Source organism: Schistocerca americana, chromosome 2 (assembly GCF_021461395.2).
Source record: "Schistocerca americana isolate TAMUIC-IGC-003095 chromosome 2, iqSchAmer2.1, whole genome shotgun sequence".
In the NCBI taxonomy this organism is placed as follows: Eukaryota; Metazoa; Arthropoda; class Insecta; order Orthoptera; family Acrididae; genus Schistocerca; species Schistocerca americana.
The window spans coordinates 771,106,217-771,133,864 of record NC_060120.1 but is presented as its reverse complement, the minus strand read 5'-3'; the positions used below and the strand labels follow the sequence as shown (position 1 = coordinate 771,133,864).

General features: G+C 38.2%; 1 protein-coding gene across 1 annotated transcript in view; it reads right to left on the bottom strand.

Moving 5' to 3' along the window:
- Positions 1-7,648: 7,648 nt before the first annotated feature.
- Positions 7,649-27,648, bottom strand: part of LOC124594772 (Y+L amino acid transporter 2) — a 337,307-nt gene continuing 317,307 nt past the window's right edge. Inside the window, exons 3-9 of the mRNA XM_047133170.1 lie at positions 23,479-23,704; positions 20,743-20,787; positions 20,525-20,648; positions 20,085-20,285; positions 17,525-17,674; positions 14,321-14,498; positions 7,649-8,192 (exon numbers count right to left, since the gene is read on the bottom strand). Coding sequence (XP_046989126.1) covers positions 8,128-8,192; positions 14,321-14,498; positions 17,525-17,674; positions 20,085-20,285; positions 20,525-20,648; positions 20,743-20,787; positions 23,479-23,704 — 989 coding nt within the window. The 3' untranslated portion in view covers positions 7,649-8,127. The remainder of the gene's footprint in view (positions 8,193-14,320; positions 14,499-17,524; positions 17,675-20,084; positions 20,286-20,524; positions 20,649-20,742; positions 20,788-23,478; positions 23,705-27,648) is intronic.

Genomic DNA, 27,648 nt, shown 5'->3' with positions numbered 1-27,648 from the left:
TTTGTGTGGACAATGGGTGCCCAGGATGCTCACTGGTGATCACAAGATGTTGCATGTTCAGGCAACCCACATCATTTCTGGCAAGATATAATTCTGAAGGACACAAATTTCTGATATGTATCATCACAGGATATGAAACCTGGGTGCATCTCTACGAACCAAAAAGCAAACGACAGTCTTCAGAATGGTGGCACACATCTTCGCCAGCCAAGAAGAAGTTCAAGTCTCAGCCCTCTGCCAGAAATGTCCTTTTCACGCTCTTTTGGAATATGAATGGGATGATTTTGGAGTACTATCTGCAAAGACGTGAAACAGTGAACAGTACCCTGTACAGTGCCATGTTAGATAATTAGCAAGAGTCAGCAATATGGAGCCATCACAGAGAACTTATACCTAGAGGCAGCCTTCTCTTTCACAACAATGCATGCCCCTACAGTGCCACTGGAACTCTTTCCATGATTCAGAGACTGGGATTTAAGATTGTACTGCATTCCCCTTGCAGCCCTGATCTTGCTCCTTTGGGCTACCACGTGTTTGGATGCCTAAAGGATATGCTCTCAGAGGACAATGATGAGGTTTAAGAAGTGGTGCACTCTTGGTTGGAGGCACAACTGAAAACATTTTATTTGAATGGAATAGAAAAGTTAGTGAAGTGGTATGAGGAAGGTATCAAAAAGGGTGATAGTTATCTTGCAAAATGAAATTTTGTTTGTATCTGTAAGTGAAATAGAGGCTTTGCAAAAAATAGTTTGCTGTTACTTTTCAAATCATCCTTGTACATTCCACTGGGTATAATTTTTCCAAGAAAGAAAATAAACCCCACATTGTATTTCCTAAAAGACTGGAAGTAGCATAGGTCACACTAATATTCAAGAAAGGAAATAGGAGTAACCCATTGAATTACAGACCCACATAACTGACCTCAATTTGCAGTAGGATTTTGGAGCATATACCGTACTCTAACATTATGAATCACCTTGAAAAAAATGACATTGATACATAACCAACACGGATTCAGAAAATATAATTCTCGTGCAACACAGCTAGCTCTTTATTCCCATGAAGTAATGAGTGCTGTTGACAAGGGATCTCAGATCGACTCCATATTCCTAGATTTCCAGAAGGCTTATGATACCATTCCTCACAAGCGACTATTAATGAAATTGTGTGCATATGGAGTATCATCTCAGTTGTGTGACTGGATTCGTGATTTCCTCTCAGAGAGGTCACAGTTTGCAGTGATAGACGGTAAATCATCAAGTAGAACAGATGTGATATCTGGCGTTCTGCAAGGTAGTGTCATAGGCTGTCTGCTGTTCCTGATTTACATAAATGATCTAGGTGATAATCTGAGCAGCCCCTTTAGATTGCTTGCAGATGATGCTGTAATTTACCATCTAGTAAAATCATCAGACGATCAGTTCCAATCACAAAATGATCTAGAGAGAATTTCTGTATGGTGCGGAAAGTGGCAATTGGCACTAAACAAAGAAAAGTGTGAGGTCATCCACATGGGTACTAAAAGAAATCTGATCTGTCAATTATGACTAAATACCTAGGAATTACAATTACAAGCAACTGAAATTGGAAAGACCACATAGATAATATTGTGGGAAAGGCAAAACAAAGACTGTGCTTTGTTGGCAGAACACTTAGAAGATGTGACAAACCCACTAAAGAGACAGCCTACATTACACTTGCCCATCCTCTGCTGGAATATTGCTGCACGATATGGGATCCATACCAGGTAGGATTGACGGAGGACATCGAAAAGGTGCAAAGAAGGGCAGCTCATTTGGTGTTATCTTGCAATACGGGTGAGAGTGTCACTGATACGATATGCGAATTGGGGTGGCAGTCACTGAAACAAAGGCGGTTTTCTTTGCAGCAAGATCTATTTACGAAATTTCGATCACCAACTTTCTCTTCCAAATGCGAAAATATTTTGTTGACACCCACCTACATAGGGAGAAATGATCATCATAATAAAATAAGAGAAATCAGAGCTCGAATGGAAAGATTTGGATGTTCTTTTTTACCTCATGCCATTCAAGAGTGGAATGGTAGAAAAGTAGTATGAAAATGGTTCGATGAACCCTCTGCCAGGCACTTACGTGTGAACTGCAGAGTAACCATGTAGATGTAGATGTAGATGTAGACCAGGTAGTTTGCATCACTACTATGAAAGAGGGTACATGATGTCAGAGCTCTTCATATAGTGGCTGCAACAGTTTATATCTGCAATTTAACCTACAACTGATAACAAGGTACTTCTAATCTTGGATGGACATAGTAGCCATAAAGACTTTCAAACATGGGTGGAATTCTGGTCTTCATCACCTGAATGTGAGGACTGCTGACATATGTATTGTCAATAGTCAGCACTATAATTTTCCTGTAATGTAATGTAATGCTATAGGCTGTTGCATCAGGTTGGTCAGTATGCTACTGATCAATGGGTGTTTGTTTTACAGTGCACTCATTACACAATACTAGGGAGAAGATGTCACTAAGTATTCTGGGAATGTAACTCTGAATACCTTGTCTTGGCTAAAACACATGTGACTAAGTTCAAAAATCTTAAAAAAAAGCTAGTTCACACTCAAGAAAATATAACATTCTATTCTAATTTAAGAAACTTTTCATTACATAATTTTTGGGGTGCATATATCTGGTAAGCGAATAGTTGGTGCTTTGGCAATATGGGCCAATGTGAACTATGAAGCTACAGTAGAATCTCACTTAATGAGCACCTTGCATAATGCGCAATTCACATAATGAACAGAGTAAATTGTAAAAAAAGCCTCACTTAACGAGCAATGTTTCACATAATGAGTGACAACGATTTAGTATGACATAACCAGTTGTTCACGTGTGGTGAGGAAAATGTTCAACAATATGAACACTTTTCATTGTCAGCATCACCATATGAACAATGTCTTAAGTGTGTACTGTAGTCTGAGTTTAGCACTCTTTCTGCCACCATCTTAGTGCAGCTTGTGATCACACATTTTTCTAAACTTAACAACTTTCATAGAAAAATCCCTGAAGATAAAGCCACAGGAACACAACCATAAGAGAAAGAAAGTGACCTTAGAAATGAAACAATCACTGAAAAATGTGAATGTGGTGTGAGTATTGCTGATTTAGCATTCACATACAATCGGTCTACATCAACTATTTGGACTATCCTCAAGAAAAAGGACAAGGTTAAGGAGACAGATGCTTCAAAGGGAGTGACAAGAGTATCTAAATAATGGTTTTGTATTCTGGATGATTTAGAAAGGTTGCTTCTTATATGGATAAATGAAAAGCGATTGCAAGCCGACACTAAGAATGAGAACGTCATTTGTGAGACACCGAGAATAATTTTCACCGACCTTGTTACGAAGACACAAGGATCATCAGCACCTGAAGAAGTGTTTAAGAGAAGTTGTGGATGGTTTGAGAAGTTTAAGACAAGAACCGGCATCCACAGCATTGTGAAGCATGCCAAAGCAGCCAGCTCCGACACAATGGCAGCTGAAAACTTCATAAGCAACTTCAAGATGGTCATAGATTCTGAGGGTTATCTGCCACAACAAGTTTTTAATTGTGATGAGATGGGTCTATTCCGGAAAAAGATGCCAAACCATACTTTTATAACAGCAGAGGATAATGCATTACCTGATCACTAGCCAATGAAAGACTGTCTGTCTCACACTGCTATTCTGTGAAATGCAAGCAGTGATTTGAAAATTAAACTGCTGCTTGCTTACAATTCAGAAACTCCATCAGCCTCCAAGAAGTGTAAAGTACACGAGAGCAGGTTGAAGTGATGTAGAGAACAAACAACAAGGCTTGGATGACATGTGATCATTTTTGTTATTGGATCAATGAAGTGTTTGCTACTTTGGTGAAAAAATATTTTCTTTGGATGAATCTGCCACTCCCTGTCTTGCTTGTTATTGACAACACTCTTGCCCATTCTCCAGGCCTACTAGACCACCTCCTTGAAGAATTTCAATTCATCAAGATCCAATTTCTGCCTCCCAACACCATCCGTTACTCCATCCTAAGGACCACCAGATCATTTCTAACTTTAAGAAGCTCTACACTAAAGCACTCTTCAAGCATTGCTTTGAGTTGACTGAAGCTACCAACATCACTCTCAGAGAGCTTCTGTAAATATCACTTCAATATCTTTGCCTGCATCAAGATGATTGAAAAGATGTGGGAAAGGTTTACCAAGAAAACTCTCACTTCTCCTTGGAAGAAGCTTTGGCCGGAGTGTGCTGTCGAATGTGACTCTGAAGCATTTGAGTCAGTAACCATGGATTGTGTCTTTGGTCAAGAGCATGGGACGAGAAGTGGATAACAATGACATCTATGAGCTTGTGGAAGATCACAGCCAAGAAATGACCACCGAAGAGCTTACAGAGTTGCAGAGTGTTTCACAGCAGGAAGCTGTGGAGAGGAATTCAGGGGAGGAGGAGGAGGAGGAGGAGGAGGAGGTGGTGGTGGCAACAGCAAAGCAGCAATATTCTGACACAATAAGAGAAATGCTGAAAGCATGGGAAATGGTTGCGTCACATTGAAAATCATCACCCAAATACAGCAGTCTCTATGCACACTACAAATTAAATTGATGATAATGCTGTGTCACATTTTTGTCAAGTGTCATTGATAGAAACAAATTACTATAGATGACTTCCTAGTAGAAAAGACTTAGTTATGTATCATGAATAATAAAGCACATAATACTGCATGTATAATTTTCTTTGAATAAATGGTATGAATAAGATAAAACTTTTAGTACTTTTTCTGCGTGGAACGCATTATCATATTTTACATTAATTTATATGGGGTAAATTGTTTCGCTTAACAGCTGTTTCACACTGAGTAAGGTTCTGAAAAAATTATGCTTGCTATGTGACGTTCCATTGTATATGTTTTCAGAGAACAGAACACTGTTGTGTAATGTGGTTAACAGTCTGGGACTTGCTTGTCTTCAAAGGGACAATGAAGTAACCTATGTCTATTTTTATTTTTATTTATTTATTTGTCTAGAAATCTTGTAACATCCTATGGTCTGAGCCATCATCTTAATTTTCCACTTAACACCAATTTTCTTAACCATGACATGAGTTTTAAATGTTAATTTTAGGGAAGGATTAGAGGAAGTGGTGGCCTAATATGTAATTGCATAGGGGGGACTGGCTAATTCCTTATGAGACTAATGAGACACAACACAACTTGCAGAAATGGAAAATACATTTTTGTAATGCCTTGTGTATGTTTTGTGTAAATGGCACAATGATTAAATTTACAGGTAGGTGCATCAGTGCAGAAATTAATCTACAAATAACATCTAATGAAGATGAGTTGTTTCTTTTTCTTCATGTTTAGATGAAACAAAACAGAGAGAAATACATGATTGCTTGACACTTCATATGGTGATCAGTTTTTTAAAAAAATACAGGTGTTAGAATTGTTAAAATAAAACTGAATGAAATGCCCAATGGTCCACTGTAGCTGTATTTTTTCAGGTCACTTATAAACCCAAACAACCAGTTTATGACTATTTGAGTTGCATCTTCTGGCACAAAAATAAATGCTATGTCACAGATTACAGAAGGCCGCAGTATAACAATTTGTGTGGCTAGGTCACAATTTCAGTACTCCTCAATTGATAAAAAACAATCATCAAATGATAACAAAGCCACCATGAAGTCGCGAACTGTACACATTCCGACTAAAAGATGCTCTTGTCAGCCTATGTCAAGCAACAAAATGCCCCTCATAGGTGTTATTTGGGAAGTACTGGGCCCAGAGGTGACAAAAGCTGACACGTTCATGTGTATTTGCCATCAACATAGCAGCTGACAACATAAGCTACAGGTGTTCCATGTTTGTCTACGTGTGTGCTGTGACTGCCATCCAGGTACTGAGACAGTGACAGAAATTGCACTAACGCAGGCAAATGAGAAAGCAAGATGCTAGTGCTCTATTGAGGACTTACAGTCAGCACAAAAACTATAAGACTTGGCACTCTGTATTACATACAAATGAGAGTATCAGCTTCTGTCACTACAGGGCGCAGTACTTCCCTGAATAACTCCATGAGGGGCATTTTGTAGCTTGACACAGGCCAACAAGAGCGTATTTTAGTCAGAATGTGTACAGTTCCTGACTTAACTCAGCACTGGTGGTAGTCTTTTTTATCATTAGATGACAGGTTTTTATTGAAAAGTGCTGAAATCAAGCCCTAGTCACACCACACTGTGGTATTCTGTAACCTATGACAGCATTTATAGTTGCACTACAAGACGCAACTGAAACTGGCTGTGGGGTTATAAGTGACCTGAAAAAAAAAATACAGCTGCAGTGGACCATTGGACATTTCATTCTGTTTTATTTTCATAATTTTAACACCTGTATTTTAGAAAATACTGTTCACTGTATGTATGACTACTTTAGCTGTGGTTACCTCAGTTCTAAAGTTATCTGAGACAGAAAAGCTTATCCAGACCATTAATGCCTAGATCATAGTGGGTAACCACATAAAAACAAAACACAGCCGACCAGCAGAACTTACTCAAAATAACCTGGAGTATGTCTTGACATCGGACTGCATGGCCACCTTAGTGGTTAAACTTTTTCTGATGCAAAAACGACACAAAATGTAGGGTGAGCTTTGACTATTTATTTGTTTAAACAGTGCTGTTTTCCTAGCTATATGAATGGAGAAAGTAAAATTCAACTATGGTGGATAATTTTGAAGTCTTGAACAATGTGTTCTATCTTGGTTGTATAAATGTTAAAAAGTCAAATGGCGTGCCATCTGCTACTGCTTAAGTTGGTCATTGCCTTCAAATACTACATGGAAGTAAAATAACATACTGAAAAAATGTAATGGTGCTTATTGCTGTATGGAGACCCTGTGGTTCAAGGAAAAATAATATGCATAGGACATAACAAGCTACATGCTATATTTAGATCAGTTTAAAAAAGTGTTGATAAGTACCTATAAACTAGGTATTCTACTATATTGTAGCAGTAAAACTGAGTTAACAGGAATACATTCTGTAATAAATATTCAGTTTCTATCATTCCTTTGCCTTTAATAAAAAAAGACAGTACTGATGAATTGCCTTGAAGACACTTCACAGCATTTCCTCTTGATAGATCCTCTGACGATAATTTTAATATTGTACTACCAGCAGGCTGCATGTGATTATCGCATAGCATTTGATTGTTAGCCATCAGCCTCCTGGCCACCTTTTCTATAAACTTACAGCAAACCCAAGCAGATTGATGCTTGTCTGCCACACTCCTTTATTACTCATAGACGTATCAACACTACTGTTGTCCTTTTAGTGAATAAAGTAAGTGGTTCTGATTTACTGGAACATTATTAAATCCTAAAAACCATTAATTCTTACAGCACGAGAGCCATTAGTATGCGTAATTAGTTAAGCTTGGATATATTCATTCAACAGTGTCTCTTTTGTCAACTAAGACTTAAAAAATTAATATGACTTTTCAAAAAATATTGGGGGAACATGTCCCCTCTATGTTGCCCAACACCCTATCAAATGACGATGCCCGTGTCAAACAGCAGATGACATCAAAATCTCTGGTTTTATGTATCAACAAATAAATGAAACAAAATTTAAAAAGAAATTTATTTTACAAACTGCACAAACCCACAATTTGTGTGCACTGTCACAGACACATAGCTACAAAATATCTCAATTCATCACATTCACATTTTTTTGCACTTTCACAATAACATTTACTTCACTTACACAGAAAAACAAAAGAGTAACACACATGGAATGTATATTTTACACACACAAATATAAGGCACTGATTTATTAATAGTCTCTTTGCTTCTTGTTCTGAGTTTATCCAAGGAACATTCTTGGGAGAAAAATCACAAAATGCACTAACAGTTTATAAAAATAGGAATTGTGCATATTATTTTCAGAAATGTATCTATCAAGGAAGACACATCACAGTGTAATGTCACAACCTGCCATTTTACATACCACAGGTGGTAATATTTTTCTCTGCAGGAAACCAACACAGATTTTGTAAGCTGTGTTGAACATGTTCACTAAATATTCTGCAGTTACTAGTCACTCACTCATATTTTCCATCTTCCATTACACACTTGAACATTTTGGCACATAGGAGATTAAATGACCCTGGAATATAAAACAAGTATGAGAATCAGACTTAATAAAATATTAGATTAAACGACAGAGAATTTTGGAATAAATCATTGTGTTCTGACACTGGCCTAAACAGCAAGCAGAAATTTAAAAATACTTGAAGTGGAATTGTGTTCATACATGAAGGTGGACTCTTTCTATAAAACTACAATAGAGTTCTATATTGTCTGAAGTGACATAGTGATCAGCCCGTGTATGGAGCACAGGAAATTGCAGGCAGATCAATACAAATTGCAACCAAATGCTGCAAAAAGTAGCCCATTTCTTAACAAGAAATAAAAGTTTAAAACGTAGTACTGAAAATACACATTTGTGCTCTGTTACTATTTGTGGCACACTAACAGGTATCAAGTACAATGGTGCCTGTTATTACCAATAATAGGTAACAGCAGTTACCTTACAAGTGTGATATGGTTTTCACCAACAACAAAACAACTTTCATCATCTATTGGTATTCTACAATAAGTTGTTACTCAAGGAGCAGTCCTTTCTAAAATGTATTCTCTTTTGAAAAAATTGCACAAGTGTTCAAAGAGAACTCAGTGTTTCATCATGTAACTCAAAATGGTTAGAGAAGCCATTAGTTTCACATTTTTATCTTTTTATCCAAAAATAAATGAAATTATGTTATAGTAAATGATCCCTGAAGTAAAAAAACGAGTATTGACACTTTATGGGGCAGAAAAGCATGTGGGCCTACGGACAAAAATGATATGAGCTGTCTTCAATTTTTTGTTGAGTATTTACAGATAGAAAATTTTGCTCAAGTTCAAACTATTTGGCAGTCTTTATTTATGGATGAATAAAGTGATTACATCATCTGGCATGGTGGTTTTTTGTAACAGGCACCTGCATTGTTTTCTGTACAATTAATGGCAAAGTTCAGCCTGTAACAGCAGAATATAATCACTGGTTTTGTTAATTTACGAGGTGTAAATACCATTAACATTCGTTTTTCCATTTAGTCTGATATATAGGGATGGTGTAAAGAAAGCAAAAATACACATTCATGGCTGTGACAATTGAAAAAATACTGAACAATCTAATACTATGAACCAAGGAAGCCCCCATTTAAGGACCCATTAGGCTAACAACATGATTGTGTGACTGAACCAAATTGTTTTGGATGACTGCTGATTAAATGAGAGAGAGAGAGAGAGAGAGAGAGAGAGAGAGAGAGAGAGAGAGAGAGAGAGAGAGATCATCATCTGAAGTGGGCATTTCTATTGGACCTGTATTAAAAATTGTGTTTGAACTGCAAATGTGGGAGTATTTGTAGCTGTGAGCTCTAGGGTTAGGGTTAGGCACACGATGGAACCACTTAGGGATACAGCTGCTAAGTAGGCAAAAAGGTCCAGTGTACACACTGTGCACACTGGACTTCATTGCCTCCTTAGCAGCTGTGTGCATACCAGGGAGAGTCATCCCCAAATTGGGAATGGGTCCTTCCAGATGCAGGGAAACGCACAGAATGCACCTAACTCCAGGTGGTGATCATGTCATACTACTGATGTGTGTAGCTTTGGATCAAAAGCTATTCCTTCTGGTTTCTGGTGGCTATCTGGTAAAAACAGCCACTCTTGCTTGAGAGATGAAGGCAGAGACCACCATTTGTAGCATCATTGACAAGACCAACTGCAAACCTTTGGTACTGAGCCAAGGGTCTGAATCAGAGACTCATATGGTTCTGTGACCATGTAAGCTGCAGGTTCTTTGACTTGAACCACAGGGTGGAGACATGTTGGGATCAGCTTAGTAGGTCAGAAGTCTTTAATGCACAGGAGGTAGCTACACAGGTAGCGGGTGCTGTGTCGCATGGACTGGGTGGTTTGTCAGATTAGTGTGTCTTGAAAAACTAGAAACAGGGATTCAATCCCAAAGAGTGCTGATCAAACACAAGATGGGGATAAACTTAGGAGATGTAAGGATTATAGTTGTAAAGTGTTGAAAGCTTACTGGGAAAGAACCAGAGCTCCAAACATGAACAGGAAGCACTGAAGCTGAAATTGTTATGGATACTGAAAGCTGAATAAATTCATCTGAACCAAAAAGTGTTCAGAAAGGACAGCTTATATTCAGTTGGTGGTGGTATATTTGTTGCTGTTAGAAGTTTTTAAACTGAAGTAGATAGTTGCTGTGAGTTAGTATGGGTTGATGTTATACTTGACAGCTGGAATAAATCAAGAACTAGTTCAATATGAAAAGGGTAGAACACACCTCCTCTATGTGGTGAGTACCAGTTGTGCTCTTTCCTCACTGTTATTATTCCATCTTGGACTTTCCACTGTTTAATAATTACCTTTACCTAGCAACAAACAGTACTGGGAAAATAGAGAGGGTCATGCCTGATTCAGTGACTGGTGACAACAAGGTTGTTGTAGCGAGCTTGAGTACCATACATCCAAATCCAGTAAAAATAAATGCAAAATAGATTTTAAAAAGCAGATAAAAGTTCTTTCAGTGCCTTTTTATGGGGGCAGGCTCCATTCTTTCCAAACTACTCATGCAAGCATACAGCGGATGTGGCTTAAATTGAAAGATTGGCCTGTGTCGGTAGCTGCATGGTCAACATGCTGGATTGCTAAGTACAGAGCCCCAGGTTCAATCCCTGGCTGGGTCAGAGATTTTCTCTGCTCAGGGTCTGGGTATTGTGCTGTTCATAGGTTCACATCATCAGAAATGGCCTGCAATGTTAAGATGGTGGTACTGCCACATTCCAAAAACCAATAAATTAAAAAATATTTCAAAGAAATAATACTGATAGCAAATGAGACAAACATACTATGCAAATAAATAAGATATTGAAATGATCCACCATGGTACACAAAACAGGTCAGACTACTGTTGCAGAAGCAATGAAAAAAGTGTGCCAGGTTTAAAATAATGCAAAATTTCCAAGATTGTCAATGTTTTACAGATGCACAAAAAGTACCACGGATGACAGTGTGGGATGCTTTTAATAGTTTCCACAATGAAATCAAAATCTGGTAGAAACTCTAAAGAGACTCTGGTCATATACAGGGTAACTTAGAAGTAGAGTCCATTGGTGTAGTGAAGCAACTTAAATCGCTTGAGAAGGGCAGGTCTTTTGATTCATAATACACACCATTTAGGTTCCTCTCAGAGTATTCTGATGCAACAGTCCCATACTGAGCGATCATATACAACCACTTGCTTGACAACAGATCTGTACCTGAAGACTGAAAAGTTGCACAGATTACACTAATAAATAAGAAATATAATAGAAGTAGTCTGCAGGTTACACATTCATATCACTGATGTCATTTTGAAGCAGCATTTTCGAATATATACTGTGTTCAAACATTATGAATTACCTTGAAGAAACCAATGTATTGGAACACAGAATGCACAGATTCTGAAATATCTTTCATGTGAAACACAAATGACTATTCACATAAAGTATTTTTAGATTTTCAGAAGACTGTTCCTCACAAGCAGCTTCTAATCAAATTGTGTGCCTACGGATCATCATCACAGTGTGCAAGTGGATTTGTTATTTCCTGTCAGAAAGGTCATGGCCCATAGTAACTGCCAGAAAGTCATCAAGTGAAACTGGAGTGATATCTGTCAGTCCCCTAGGAACTGTCTGTTCTTAATGTATATAAATGACTTAGGAGTGTGTCTGAGCAGCCCCCTTAGAATGTTTGCAGTGTTGCTGTCAATTACCATCTGATAAAGCCATCAGAAGATAAAAATCAGTTGCTGAATTATTTAGAAAAGATATCTGTGTGGAGTGTATAATGGAAATTGACTCTAAACCATAAAATGTTCTATGTACTCCACATGAGTACTAAAGGTAATCTCTAAGTTCAGTTATATAAAAAATCACATTAATTTAAATGCTGTCAATTCAGCTACATACAAAGGGATTACAATTATGAGCAACTTTAATTGCAACCATCACACAGAAAATGTTGTGGGGAAGGTGAAGAAAAGAGGCATTTTACTGGCAGAACACAACAAATCTACTAAAGAGATGGCCTACATTACACATTTCCATCCTCTTCTGGAGTACTGCTGCGCAGTATAGGATCCTTACCGGGCAGAATTGATGGAGAACATAAGAAAAGTTCAAAGAAGGGCAGCTTATTTTGTATTATTGCAAAATAGAGGGGAGTGTGTCACAGATATGATACGAGAGTTGCAGTGATAATCATTAAAATGAAGATGTTTTTTGTTGCAACAAGATCTTTTCATGAAATTTCAATCACCAACTTTCTCCTTTGAGTGTGAAAATATTTTGCTGACTCCCACTTAAATAGGCAGAAATGGCCATTGTAAGATGAGGGTCATTTTTTAAGCAAAAAATGTCTGTACATCCTATCATATGACGTCCGTTCACAATCGGCCACTCTCGGCCAGTCTCTCACTGTGCTGCCATTATGTTTTACATCTCTGCTGGTGTTGGCTGTATGGTTATACTGCTTTGTTTGTCACCATGTCAATCAGTAATCCTGCCGATTGAGAAGTGCACTCAGTTATTTGGCTCTTAAATGCAAACTAAGTTTGTCCTGCTGAAATTCACTGGCACCTTGTTGGAGTTTATGGAAATGTACGTGAGTGGTGTAGGCTGTTAAATGAAAGAAGGACAAATGCTGATCATGATGAACAACCTGGATTGCTTACTGTCATAAATCAAGACTTGACACATATTTCTACAAGTTTCAAGATTAGTAGTTTTTCACATCGTTACTGCCAAACTTCACTACCAAGAACTGTGTGCGAGATGGGTGTCAAAAGTGTTGACAGAAGAACACAAAACAAAGCAACAAAGCAAATGGCACCTTTTTTGTCCATTTTGGAGCACTATCACAAGAATGGTGATGAGTTCTTGAGTCACTCTGTGATCACCAATGAGACATGGATTGCACACTACGACCCAGAGAATAAACATCAATCAAATGAGTGGCATCATGTTAACTACCAATGAAACCATGAAAATTCAGACAAGAACCTTCAATACAGAAAATCATGGCCATGGTCTTCTGCTTGACTTTTTGCCAAGAGGAATGACAGTAAATGCTGAGAGGTACTGTGAAACATTATTAAAGCTTAGGCATACTGTTCAAAATTGTCAGTGAAATACAAATGACTCTATTCACATGAAGTATTTTTAGATTTTCAGAAGACTGTTCCTCACAAGCAGCTTCAGAATTTTTTCAGTGTGCACCAGACTCCTGAAGAAGTGTTTGCAATTATCATATCATAGTGATGTTGCCTTTGTAAAACATGTGTTCATGAACAGGGAGATTATGTTGAAACGTGTAAGAACTTTAAACTTTTTTGCATATGAATTACTTTTGAATACATTATGGGAGTGACAGTGATCAATGTGTTACAAATATTTTCTATTAAAAACAGTCTTGATCACAATTTATTTATTAAGGTGACCAGTTTCAACCACTACTGTGGTCAACTTCAGACCATTGAGTAGGAACCTCTTTCTGCTGGTGTAGTGATTCTCCAGCAGAAAGAGGTTCCTACTCAATGGTCTGAAGATGACCACAGTAGTGGTTGAAACTGATCACCTTAATAAATTGTGATCAAGACTGTTTTTAATAGTAAATATCTTTTGCATATGATTTATCAGGAAAAAATGAGGCCTTAGAATTCATATGTAAGTTTTAAAAATGAAGTTAGATCTACAGCTTCTTGAACTACTACAAGAGTTTCTTCATCAGGAGAAAGATAGAAATGAAGTAAGAGAAAATGAAGGAGAGCAGTAGAAACCAAATGAACAAAATTTCACTTAATTATTATAACAGAATACAGGTTGCTTTCAGCTTCATTCATGCATCCTCATTCAAATTCAAGGTTAGGACTGACACACCTGTGTATCTTTCCTGTTGCCCAACTGTCTCTTTTCCACGTCAAAGATGGTGCTTCGAAAGTTTATAAGCTTTAGTTTGAACATGTAACTGATGCAACTGTACTAAAGTTATATGCTCAGTTTCCATCTTCCCATCTGAGTGTATGTCAGCCACACTCCCTTGTTTTTAATATAGTGTCAATATTCATTTTATCTATGTCAAAAGTTTAAGCAGCATTAAAGGTTTTGTACAGACATAATATAATATTACCTGACGCCTTTGCTAGCCAGATAGGCTTGTTCTTCCAGTAGATGAAGATAAGATACATTGGAATTCCAGACACTATGAATGAGAGGCCAATGCTCACTTCCCATGGTTTAACATAACATGGGACTGTGACCAGGAACAAACATATAACAAAGAAAATTATTGGGAAAATTATCTGGACCTGGAAATAAAATATATTTTCATCAATATGTATTCACAGTTATAACACATCTTTATTACACCAACAAACAAAATATCAAAGTTAATAAATAATCTTATCTGTTTTCACAAAAGACTTTACTAAGTGTCAATATATTTTTTAAATGTGTCATCAAATAAAGAAAAGACTTTGCAAATTTCTGCAACTCTAAATAGGAACCAGTAGCCCAACAAACAAAAAATAGAGAAAATTCTGAAGTTTAGTTAACCACAAATGTCTTTTGTTAACATGGAAAGATCTGAAATAAAGAAAGAAAGATGTTAAGAGATATGCCTGAAAGATGGGATGTATTCTCATTTTTACCTTAGATTTGAATAACAATAATGGAAATTCATGGATGGAGCAAAATGTAGAATAATGGAAAGGCAACCATTCACCTACTGTGAGCACAGAAGCACAGAAATATGTAACAGAAAACAATTCACATATGCTTTCAAGCTCTTGCCCTTTTTTCTAGCAAACATACACACATTCGCACACACAACCATACAGACACCAAATGTGCTTCCTGTGGCCACGCAGGCTCCCACAGAATGAACCTCTGTCTTTTTTGCCTTTTTCAATCAACATCTCCAAACTATCGTCCATAACATACTATCCTACATTCAGTACACTGCTCACTTCCTTCACTGTCTCTCCGCAGTACTAGTACCATTAGCACCAGGCTCCTTGTCGACCACTGCAACATCCTTCTACTCCAATATCCCCCATACCCAGCCATGGAACACTACCTTTCCCTACATCCTCCTGATCCCAAACCCACATCTTTCCTAATCCTCCTTGCCAACTGCATTCTGACCCACAATTATTTCACTCTCGAAGGACACATCTACAAAAAAGAAAAAAACAAGATTCTGTCATGGATACTCACGTAACACCACCCCTATACCTACTTATTTATGGCCATCTGGACGAATCCTTCCTATCCATTCAACAACTGCAATCTCTTGTCTGGTTCAGATTCATTGATGACATGTTCAAAATATGGATTCACAGCAAGAACAAACTTTGCTCTTTCCTCCATAACATCAACACCTACTCGCAAATCTGCTTCACCTGGTCCTTCTCAACTTATCGAGCCACTTCAGATGACTCCATGAATAGCTCTGTCCAACAACCTAAAGTACCTCTACTTTGACATCTGTCACCCATTCCATGTAAAAGACTCCCTTCCTTACAGCCTCACCACCCACGGATGCTGCATCTGCAGTGGAAAGCAGGAGCTGTCAAAATATACCGATAACTTTACCAGAGCCCTTACTGACAGACAATATCTTATCCAGCACAACCATGAACAAATCTCTGATTGTATTTGCTCCTCTACAACCAGTAAACCTATTAACCAGTCACCAACTGGCACTCTTCCAATCTCCCAGTAAAACCCTGGCCTTGAAATGCTCAAGTATATCTTCCACCAGGGCCTCAACTACCTCTTTTCGTGCCCCAAAATGAGGGATATCCGACCTAGTTCACTCAAATTAATATTACACTGCCCATCCAACTTCAGAATATCCTTGTCCATCCCTATTCCAAACCTACTCTCAATCCTGCATGGTGAGTCTCCTATGGTTGACCCACGTGCAACATCTGTCCCATACCCCCACCCATCACCACCTACTGCAGTCCAGTTCCAGGCATTTCCTACCAAATAGAAGGTAGGGCCACATTTGAAAACAGCCATGTTATATATCAACTATGCAGCAATTACTATAAAGCAATCTATGTGGGCATGTACTGCCTTCTCAGACCACTGGTCCTCACTCCCCCCCCCCCCTCCCCCCTCCCACCCCTGCATGCAGGTCATTAGGCCTCTCTCTCTCTCTCTCTCTCTCTCTCTCTCTCTCTCTCTCTCTCTATAACTACTTTTCAAACCTTCTCCCTTGTCTCTCTCCCTTCCCTTTTCTACCTCTTACCCTCACCTTTCTCTCCTTTTCTCCTGCCCCCCCCCCCCCCCCCCCCCCCACTCCCCCAGTTTTCTTCCCTCTCTCTCTCTCTGTCTCTCCTTACATCTAGTTATGTTGTTACCTCTATACTCTTTTCATCTCATTGTGCAGCCACAGAGGCATCTGTCCAAAGACCTGCCTCTTTCCTGCTAACCCCTCTTTGCATCCTTTCCTAAACCCTCCCACCTCCATCATGTCAGGCAGCTGCTTTTATTAAATTCTTAGCATAATCAGTCTTGCATCATGGTATTGGAAGTGTGCATTCAGGTGTCTGTGTGGTTGTTTGTGTGAATGTGTGTACTTTTCCTAGAAAAATAGCAAGAGCTCAAAAGCTGATGTGAATGCAGTTTCCTGTTACATGTTTCTGTGCTCCAGGCTTTGGTTTGCTGTGAGTGAGTGGTTGTCTTTCCCTTTTGCATCAACTGAAAAAGATACAAAACTATTTTAAATTATCTGATGTGAGTACCTATAAATAATTCATTCCAACAGTAATTTTAATTCATACACTGCCTTCTCACACCACTCTTCCTCTCCCCCATGTGTGCTGCCTCCCCCCCTCCCCTCTCTCTTTCAACCCCTCCCTCCCCAATGTCTAAGACTGTACTACAAAAATATCAGGAAACAATTCATTTAATTGATTTGGGAACGAAGAGATAAAAATTAATTATCTGTGAGAAGAAGCAGCACAGAATGTCTATATAGCCCACTTCCTTGGAAAATACCTTTATTCACCGTTATCTAGAGAATTGTACGTATCTACTGATGCATTTACTTTACCTACAGTACAAAAAAATCCTGGCACGTATCAACCTAAATATGAGTATAAATTTTTTTATCAGTATGACAACATATTTTTATCATAATAACTTTTGCCTTGCTTAACTAATCCTCACCAACTGTCAGGCTTTTTCCCATCAGCGTAAGAAGAAACTGGCTACTTAGGACCATTTATCATATTTCTATACGGCATAACAGTTGTAGGTGAATTTAGCAGTCATCTAAATAGTTATTCTACCACATCTTCATTGACAGAAATGTGCGTACCTTGATGGGTCTTTCTGCATCTGGCCACTTGTATCTCAACCAAAGCAACCCTGTTACTGACAATGTGGTAAACAGTGCCTCCACAAAGCTCAAATAATTTATCAGTGAATAAATATCTTCAATGATAAGTAGAACAAGTGTGATGATACACTGTAAAAAAGCAAATAACTATTACAGTATTTGTTTTGAAATCAACAACATTAGGAAATTAAATACTTTCAGATAATTTCAGTTTCTATGAAGCAATTTGTGAAACATGGAGATATTTGCCCAGTGAAAAGTCACTGCACTACAAGAGTAAATATAATTTAAAACAATGTGAATGCTGTTTTCAATTAAAGTTTCTATAACTCTAAGATGCACAGTATTTACTGCATACTCCTAAATTATGAAAACTGCCACTTGAAATTAACTTTCTCATTGCAGTATAGATCAAAATTTCAGGTTCTGACTTACTGGTTGTGATATTTGCCTGCTACAGGGTTATTAATTTTCAAAGATACTATACACTAAAGAGCCAAAGAAACTGGTACACCTGCCTTATATCGCGTAGGGTCCCCGCGATGATGTGGCATGGATTCGACTAATGTCTGAAGTAGAGCTAGAGGGAACTGACACCATCAATCCTGCAGGGGTGTCCATAAATCTGTAAGAGTATGAGGGGATGGAGATCTCTCTCGAACAGCATGTTGCTAGGCATCCCAGATACGCTCAATAATGTTCATGTCTGGGGAGTTTGGTGACCATTGGAAATGTTTATCATTCTGTAGCAATTCTGCACATGTGGGGTGTCACATTGTGCTGCTGGAATTGCCCAAGTCCGACAGAATTCACAATGGACATGAATGGATGCAAGTTATCAGACAGGATGCTTACGTACATGTCATCTGTCAGAGTTGTATCTAGACATATCAGGTGTCACATATCACTCCAACTCCACACGCCCCACACCATTACAAAGCCTTCACCATCTTGAACAGTCCCCTGCTGACATGCAGGGTCCAAGGATTCATGAGGTTGTCTCCGTACCTGTACACATCCATCTGCTCAATACAATTTGAAACAAGACTCATCTGACCAGGCAACATGTTTTTAGTCATCAACAGTCCAATGTCAGTGTTGGTGGGCCCAGGAAAGGCATAAAGCTTTTTGTTGTGCAGTCATCAAGGGTACACAAGTGGGCCTTTAGCTCTGAAAGCCCATGTCAATGACTTTTCATTGAATGGTTCACAAGCTGACACTTGTTCATGGTCCAGTGCTGAAATCTGCAGCAATTCGTGGAAGGGTTGCACTTCTGTCATGTTTAATGATTCTCTTCAGTCGTCATTGGTCCCATTCTTGCAGGATCTTGTTTTACCAGATACCTGATATTCACGGTACACTCATGAAGTGGTCATATGGGAAAATCCCCACTTCATCGCTACCTTGGAGATGCTGTGTCCCATCGCTCATACGCCAACTATAACACCATATTAAACTCACTTAAATCTTGATAACCTGCTACTGTAGCAGCAGTAACCGATCTAACAACTGTGCCAGATACTTGATGTCTTATATAGGTGGTCCCACCATAGTGCCATATTCTGCATGTCTACATCTCTGTATTTGAATACGCCTGCCTATACCAGTTTCTTTGACACTTCAGTGTATATGCCTACATGTAAATATAATATTTAAAGAATTACAACAAAAACAACACATATTGTGAGATCAGGGACATTCAAGATAACAGTAACTAAAGAAAATAAACACAGAAAATTGTGTTCATTTTACATTCCGTCTCAGTTTTTTACAAAAGGCCTAACACCCATGGATTTCAAATAATAAATATGTCATGGTTATAGCTTACATGAAAAATGTATCTAGTTTTATTAAGTGCTCACAAGTTAATAGATGAGATCCTTCCCTTTAGGATACACATGTGAGAGAATCAACTGCTGTTCTATGTTATGAGGCTGCTTGTAGAAATTTTAAACACAAAAGACCATAAAACAGGTTAAACAAAAGAGAGGAAGGAAGAAGGGACGTTTGGGATGGGTAAAAAATGTAGGGGAAGACAGAAACTGGAATGCATCCAACAAACAGCTGAAGATGTTGGGTGCATGTGCTACCCTGAAATGAAGATATTGGCACAAGGGACAATTTTGTAGCATGCTACATCAAACCAGTCACAGGACTGACAAACAATAATTAAATAAGTAAATAAATCAGTAAGGTCAGTACAGAAGGAGCATAAATGTGAACTGACTGGAGTAAATCCATTGTGGCCCTTTTTGTAACCACAACACCACCTACATTGATTTACAAAAACAAAATAGAACCAAAATCTAGGTAAGGAGATGTTTTCACTATGGCTGTTTGTGACTGTGAGTCAAGGACCTTAACCACTGTACCATTTTGCTTGGTGCATCAAAAGCAGTCTTAACTGGTGATTTTCAATCATGTTCAATGTCACTTGTAAGAAGTGGGTGTGATATATGTGTTTCTGAGCTTCCAGATTGTTTCCAAAATGCAACCACTTAATTATTTCTACATACTAATAATATATTACTTCACTTACCAGAAAGACCAGTGATGGCACAGGAGTAAACTGATCGATATGAATCAGAGCTATTGCTTTAGGAAGATGACCTTGGCGAGCTCCAACAAAGAATAATCGAGCTGATGCAAATATTGCCCCATTAAGTGCTCCAAATGTTGAACAAGCCACAAAGAAGGGCATAGTCCAGGACATCACACCAAGCAGTTTGTCACCAAATGTCTGTAAACAAAAGAAAATCACTCCATGACAGTTTTTTAGTACTCATAAGTATGACTCTTACGATTTCAACTGTTACTATCATCATCACAAAAGTATTCACATTATTATAATTTATATTTACTGAACTGCTATTCTACAACAATTGACAGAATATGCTTTTTTCCTTTGTTTTCATATTTTAAAGAAAAAGGGAGGCATTATGCGAAAATTTGATTTGTTTCTTTATTAAGCATACTTACCACAGCTACTGCTGTTGATGACAGTAGTTCATCCTTTGACAGGACTACAAAATATGCAATATTTGCCAAAACATATATTGTTGTCACTAGTGGCATGGAAATTGCTATTGCTCTGGGAAGGTTCCTAAAATATAATTTTAAAAGACAGTAAGTACAGAACATATCCACAGCATATCATCAAACTGTATTAGTAATATTCATTTTACTTTAAATCTTACTTGTAAGGCTCCTTCAGTTCTTCTGTTACAAAATTCAAGTAGTTCCTAGAACAAGAAAGAGCAAGTACTTACTGTATTTGCTTTTCACAATTCCTTACATCCAGTTATTTTCAAATTAGAATAGTGAATGAACAATAATTAACTGGGCATGTAAAACATGAAACAGTAAACAGAACATACTGCGTGCAAGAAGATGACAAGGTATTTAATATCAAAATCCTTGAATAAGCTTAAGGAGAGGGGGTGGAGATAATTCCTGTAGGATTTTCAGATTGCTATGAACTACTTTCAGAATAACAACAAAACAAAGACCTGTAAAATTAGATTTATGGAATCTTAGATTTATGAACTTGCTAGTTGGCATCAAACAAAAAGTATGAAGCCTTAAAGCTAGTTAGCCAAATTTTATGATGCCGATTTTGTATTTCTGGTGACTGTTACCAGGAAAAGAGAATGAAATACTACCAATTTGTAACATTAACGCATGTCCAAATGAAAGACAATTTTATGGCTTTTCAACATTTATATAGATTTTCCAGCTTATGCACTGTACTGCAAACAAAGAATGCAACAAAATAAAAGTACACTATGAAATATATCATCTAATGACTGTTCAAGGGGCCGCATTATGACACATACTAACAAGCAAGTTCTCAGTAGCATCTTAAGGCAAATTCCCTTGTTCCTGTCACAGCTGTATACCTTAAGTCTCCACTATTCAGGCAAATGTTTGCTAGAGGAGAAGTTGTTATTAAATCACTCCCAGATTTTTCAATGCATCCTAAGTTGAGTGACTGAGACCCTAGATTGCTGCAAAAAATTCATAAATCCTTCTGAAAAGTGAGTCTTTTTAAAGGCAAGCTTTTACTCCCAGCACAATCACATTAGATATCACTTTACTATTACTGACAGCTGATATGTTGCCATAAATTGCGATAATCCAACCACATTACATGACACAAACCATCTACCTACAGTTCTACGAACAATTAGTGCACCATGGAAAATTTGTTCAATAGCAAAGGTTGGGGTATGCCACTTCTCTAATACAATTTTATCCAGACTGCACTGGGTATTACTTTTCTATTGCCATAAATACTCTAAAAGGCAAATATGATTGTTAAGTATTTCATGAGGTTCAGCTAGCCATCAACTAATGTGATGGTCTTGTCCAGCTGAAAGGAATGGAAGGGATATTTGGGTTTAGAATCATGTTGTTGAATAGACCACAGGGACATGAATGTGAATGAAGATCACCCACATCCATTTCAGAAGAACCATCACAGCATTTGCTATAACAGATTTACAGAAATCATGGAAAACCTAAATACAGACATTGGATGGGGATTTGAAATTAATTCCTTTTAAAACTGTGTAGTGCCATAACCACTGTACCAGTCTTTTCCACTTCTTCACCTAATTGCATCTTTTAGCATCTGTAGGTAATGTGGATTTGACAGTTCCTGCTAACACTGTCCGACATGAGGACTAGATTCAGCTTACTTGTTGTATGACAACATGCATGCAATGAACATCACAAATTTAGTTGAATCTGTGAAATGACAATGAAGTAAAATATTGTGTCATAACATAACAAAATTACATTTAGTATGTACAAGCATGTTCTATGATTATTCTAATTCACTGTGGATTATTCTCCATTGTGAATTTTACCTTGTAGCCCCCCCCCCCCCCCCCAAATCCTCCAAAGCTCCCCTTTCTCCCTTGCACTTTTAACCTTGGCAATCCCATCACATTTTCCATAACATTGATTACCAAAGAGGAATACTTTCTGCAAACCCTAAAAATGTTAATAAGCAAAACAAAATTCATTAATTGTTGTCGACTTAACAGCATACTTTCTAAAGAATTACTGAATTGTAAGTTTGGTCTAGAACCTGAAAATATGTTTTAACACACACTTAGCAATATCAAAGCATTTTCAATAACATGTATACTACCAAGCTAGGCACACTTGTGGTCACTACAAAAAATATAAAAAGGAAAGTTTGTTCATTTTTGTTGACTTTTACTCAAATCAAACTTTTTAAACAGATTTTGACATATAATGAAGGTCCTGAACTTGAAAATATTGAATAACATTCATTGCGAAAAGCGATATTTACGACTTAGGCTTAAATTTTTATGTTTGGTTTAACTGAAAATTTTGAAACACTATAGGAATATAGCAAAAGAATTGATGAAAAAGAATAATTTTTTTTTTCAATATTTTAAAATATAAAGTAACTGACTAGATGACAATATTTTCAAAAGATGGACGTAAATAACCCCCTCAGTACCGCAAGGGTTAAAACCAATGCTGGACAGTGGTATGAACACACACACTTCGTGCACTGTTTAATGCAGTGTACAAAGAAACTCAATGGTCTCTCAAGTAATGAACTACTGCTTATGTTGGTTAATGACAAATAAATAAATAAATAAAAACTTCATTTAAAGCCAGTCTAACAAATACAGATCACTGACAATGTTGCATAAACTGCATATCAACTTTTCTAAGGCAATGATTCCTCTAAAGCTGCAGATATCACACACACTAAAATGATTTATAACATTCAGCTTTGTGAAAAATTGAATCTTTCAACAAGAAAAGAACAGTACAATAATATTAGGGAAACTAAAATGTCTAATACAATCTGTAAGTAACGTCAATGCACAAACTTCATGGCACAATATTGCTACACTATATACTGACATAATATTAAAATAGCATACCATCCAGAATATGAGAATAAGCCCGAGTAAAAGGAAAGTGCAATGTATCCAGGCTCAAGATTGGTGTCAACCATTGGATTGCTAATATTTTCAGTATGACCAGTGGCCAGCATCCACAATCCAGCAAGTATTATGATGACTAGAGCAAGGATCTTGGTGCCTGTAAAGATATCTTGAACTCTTGTTGCCCATTTCACATTGTAGCAGTTTATGACAGTCAGCAAACCTGAAACAAAATTGAAATATGACATTAAAGAGGCAGTTTTCTCTCTTAGAGCACATTATCTATCGACTCTCTCTCTCTCCACCTCCACACACCCACACAGAAAGGGGGGATGGAGGGGGGGTGGGGAGAGAGAGAGAGAGAGAGAGAGAGAGAGAGCGCGCGAGAGAGAGAGAGAGAGAGAGAGAGAGAGCGAGAGAGAGAGCGAGAGAGCGAGAGAGCGAGAGAGAGAGAGAGAGAGAGAGAGAGAGAGAGAGAGAGCGAGAGAGAGAGCGAGAGAGAGAGAGAGCGAGAGAGAGAGAGAGAGCGAGAGAGAGAGCGAGAGAGAGAGAGAGAGCGAGAGAGAGAGCGAGAGAGAGAGCGAGAGAGAGAGCGAGAGAGAGCGCGAGAGAGAGCGCGAGAGAGAGAGCGCGAGAGAGAGCGCGAGAGAGAGAGCGAGAGAGAGAGCGAGAGAGAGAGCGAGAGAGAGAGCGAGAGAGAGAGCGAGAGCGAGAGCGAGAGCGAGAGCGAGAGAGATCCTTCGCACCTAAAAAGCAAAACAATTACAGTTAATCATAGTGTGAATGCCATAAGATTTTGATATGAGGTCAGAAGAAATACTTGACAGAAAAAGTGAAGCACCCAGAACACATGGTTGGGTGTCAGTATTTTTGTACAGGTATACACCACTGACAGGTATGTAAATGATTATAACTGTGATTCCACATGACATAGAACACCCAATGGAGTGTATTTGTGAGGTCCTTGTTTAATGTTGTTACCAGGCTGGGTAAGGTATGTAAGGCTGCGCACGGTGTCAGATTTTGAGTAACAACTGTGAAGGGGACAGAGTTGTTGCATACTTGTATGAGACAGCATTATCACCACTTGACAGAGTTCGAAAAGTTTGTCATTATGGGTCTCCATTTGGCTGGCTGGTTAATCGTGTGATACACAGATTTTCAACCAAATCTGACCACCAGAAGGAAGGATTGCTGTACTGTATACAAAGCACATGATAACCCTTTCACATTGGCACTTAGCATCTGAAAACAAGTAATAGACTCCTTGCAACCTCCCTGGGTCATCTGGCACCATTGTTCAGAGACTGGAGGCACCCAGACTATGGAATTACCATTCCATGTATAGACTGTATTAACTCCTCAACAGCTGCATTTGGAGTGGTGCCATTATGGGGAAGCATGCACTACTGATGAATGGCATCGCACTGTGTTCAGTAATGAGTTGAAGTTCCAAACTATCATCAATGACCATCATTGGCGAGTACAGTGGTCACCTGGGTACAGGTCTCATTTGTGTTTTGGACAGGCACAGGGGTGTTACTCCTGGAATCATGGTGTGAGGAGCCACTGGTTATGACTTCAAGTCACAGCTAGCTGTGATTGAGGGATCTCTGATGGCACAATAGTATATCATCAAGGATACCCCGCATCCTTATGTGTTACCTCTCATGCGACAGGATTGTAGTACCATTTTTCAACAGCACAATGTTTGTCTACATTTGACATGTGTCTCTCTGTACTGTTTGCCTGAAGCTGAGGTACTCCTGTGGCCAGCAATATAACCAGATCTGTTTCCGATAGAAGGTAGATGGAACCAGCTTGGATGTCACATCTGTCCCGGTTCCACTATCCAGGACATCAGGACTAGCTACAACAGTTGTGGGTCAGCTTCCCTCAGGAGAGGATACAATGCCTTTATGGCACCCTTCCCACCTGAATCAGAGCATGCATCTGGGACAGAGTGGATGCAAAGTCATACTCATAAAGGGGCTCATACTGTCAAATTCTTTGTAACTGACTTGATTTTGTGATCACTGAAATACCATCACATACTGCCTCAACCCATGAAGTTTCATTTCATTCATTTCATCATCCACTTCTGAGTGCTTCACTTTTTGTGGAAAGCAATGTACTTGTACTTTTCTTAACCACTAATAGAATGTAATGCAGAAAGCAGGGGAATAAAGCTCTGTACAGCACAAATAGTGCTGTAAGATGATAGGTGATGCTGAGGAACAATTTTTATCTATCACCCAAAATAGATGCAACAAATGTAACTAATGTGTAAAGACTCCAAAAAGCAACAAGTCAAAGATGCTATTTGTGATGTACCAGGAAATCTTTCTTCATAGTGTAAGAAACAAACAATTGTGACACCTGCCATGTTGTTTTCAGCAAGGCAGGCATAAATCCCTACTAATTGGTTCAAATGGCTCTGAGCACTATGGGACTTAACATCTGAGGTCATCAGTCCCCTAGGACTTAGAACTACTTAAACCTAACTAACCTAAGGACATCATACACATCCATGCCCAAGGCAGGATTTGAACCTGCAACCATAGCGGTCATGTGGTTCCAGACTGTAGTGCCTAGAACCGCTCGGCCACTCCAGCCGGCCCCTACTAATTAATTATCCAGTAAATCACCATAAACTCACTGTCTTGTGATGTTACTTCCATGGCACCTGCTGCTGAATCTCAGAACTCTTTTGAGCCAAGGATAGCCACAAATGTTTGATGTTTTACTCATCCTCTTACACCATATTTTATTGTGAATTGATACCATGAATATTACAAGCTGTGAAGGTAATTGATAGCCTATATCACCTTTTTTTGACCACTATATACTCCCTGCAATATGATGCTGCCTGAAACTACCCTAGACAGAGCCCTTTTTCACTGTAAAATAAGAAATATTTTATACTTATCAAGCATGGAAAGTGCCATGGGTAGTTTTCTAGATGTCCAGATAAAATTTAGCTGTGGGGGCAGAAATGCAGATAAAATAGGAAGTAAACAAGTTTAAATGAACAATAACAGATACAGCACAGAAATTTAAGAAAACTGTGTCCCTCAACTCATGGAAGAGGGGAGGTTGAAGAATTAAAAAGTGCTGTATTAGGTTATGATCTGTCTGATGTCATTCATCACTGAGCTACACAGTAATCTGACATTGGAATAGCTATATTCATTGTGGCCCACCAATGGTCATTCGCATTCTGACTTGCCGCCATGCACTCACAGACATGTACATTACTGAGATCTCAAGCAGCCACACAGACACTGACTGATAGCTTCATGTCGCCCCAGCAAGGTGAGGTGGTCAATGAAGGTTACCTACTGGCAACAAATGCCACTTTTTGTCATGTATGTCACCCTGCTCAGCAATGAAAGTAAACACAATTATATCAAAGGGCCCCACATCAAATAATTAACATACATAAATCTTCCATTCACACTAAGTGCTCTGATTGGTGCTGGGTGAATGTTTAATTTTAATTAAACTTGTTTGTTTCACTGTATGTGGTACCTGTTATCTGTTTTTTCTTCATATAATTTGTTCCAAATACTATTATTTCATCACTGTTTGTTTACCTTCAGCAGTCTGGCACCCTTCAGTAATTGTTAAAATGGATGCTATGACAGGAAGGTCATTATATAATTTATTTCCCAGCATGGGACCTGGAAAAGTAACCACTACATGAGCAAACAGCACACCATTATTCCCACATGTAATGGATTATGCACTGTTGCACAAAAAATTCTTATTGTTGGATTATAGTAAACCTTTGTGCCTTTCACGTTAATATTTATTGCTGCCTATTCTACTTTATTTTATTTTTTATTCTACTTTGCAGAATAGGTAAATTTGTAATGTCATAATTATGTGTGGCATTGACAGCTAACATGTAGCGTTTTTCTGCCATTTGTGCACTTTTAATATACAATAATGACATCAGGTCGTGAAAATCAAATGCAACTTTCACCATTCTCTGCAGAAGGATTTGACTGCATTATATATCTGTGCCCTAAACAAAATTGTTGTACAGATTTTGAATCATATTATGAGACCCAGGCTTGCCCATTCATTCATATAGAAGAAAGAAGAACATAATGTTCTGTTTGACTAGTATATGATTGCTAAATCTGTTAGGCTTCTGTTAAT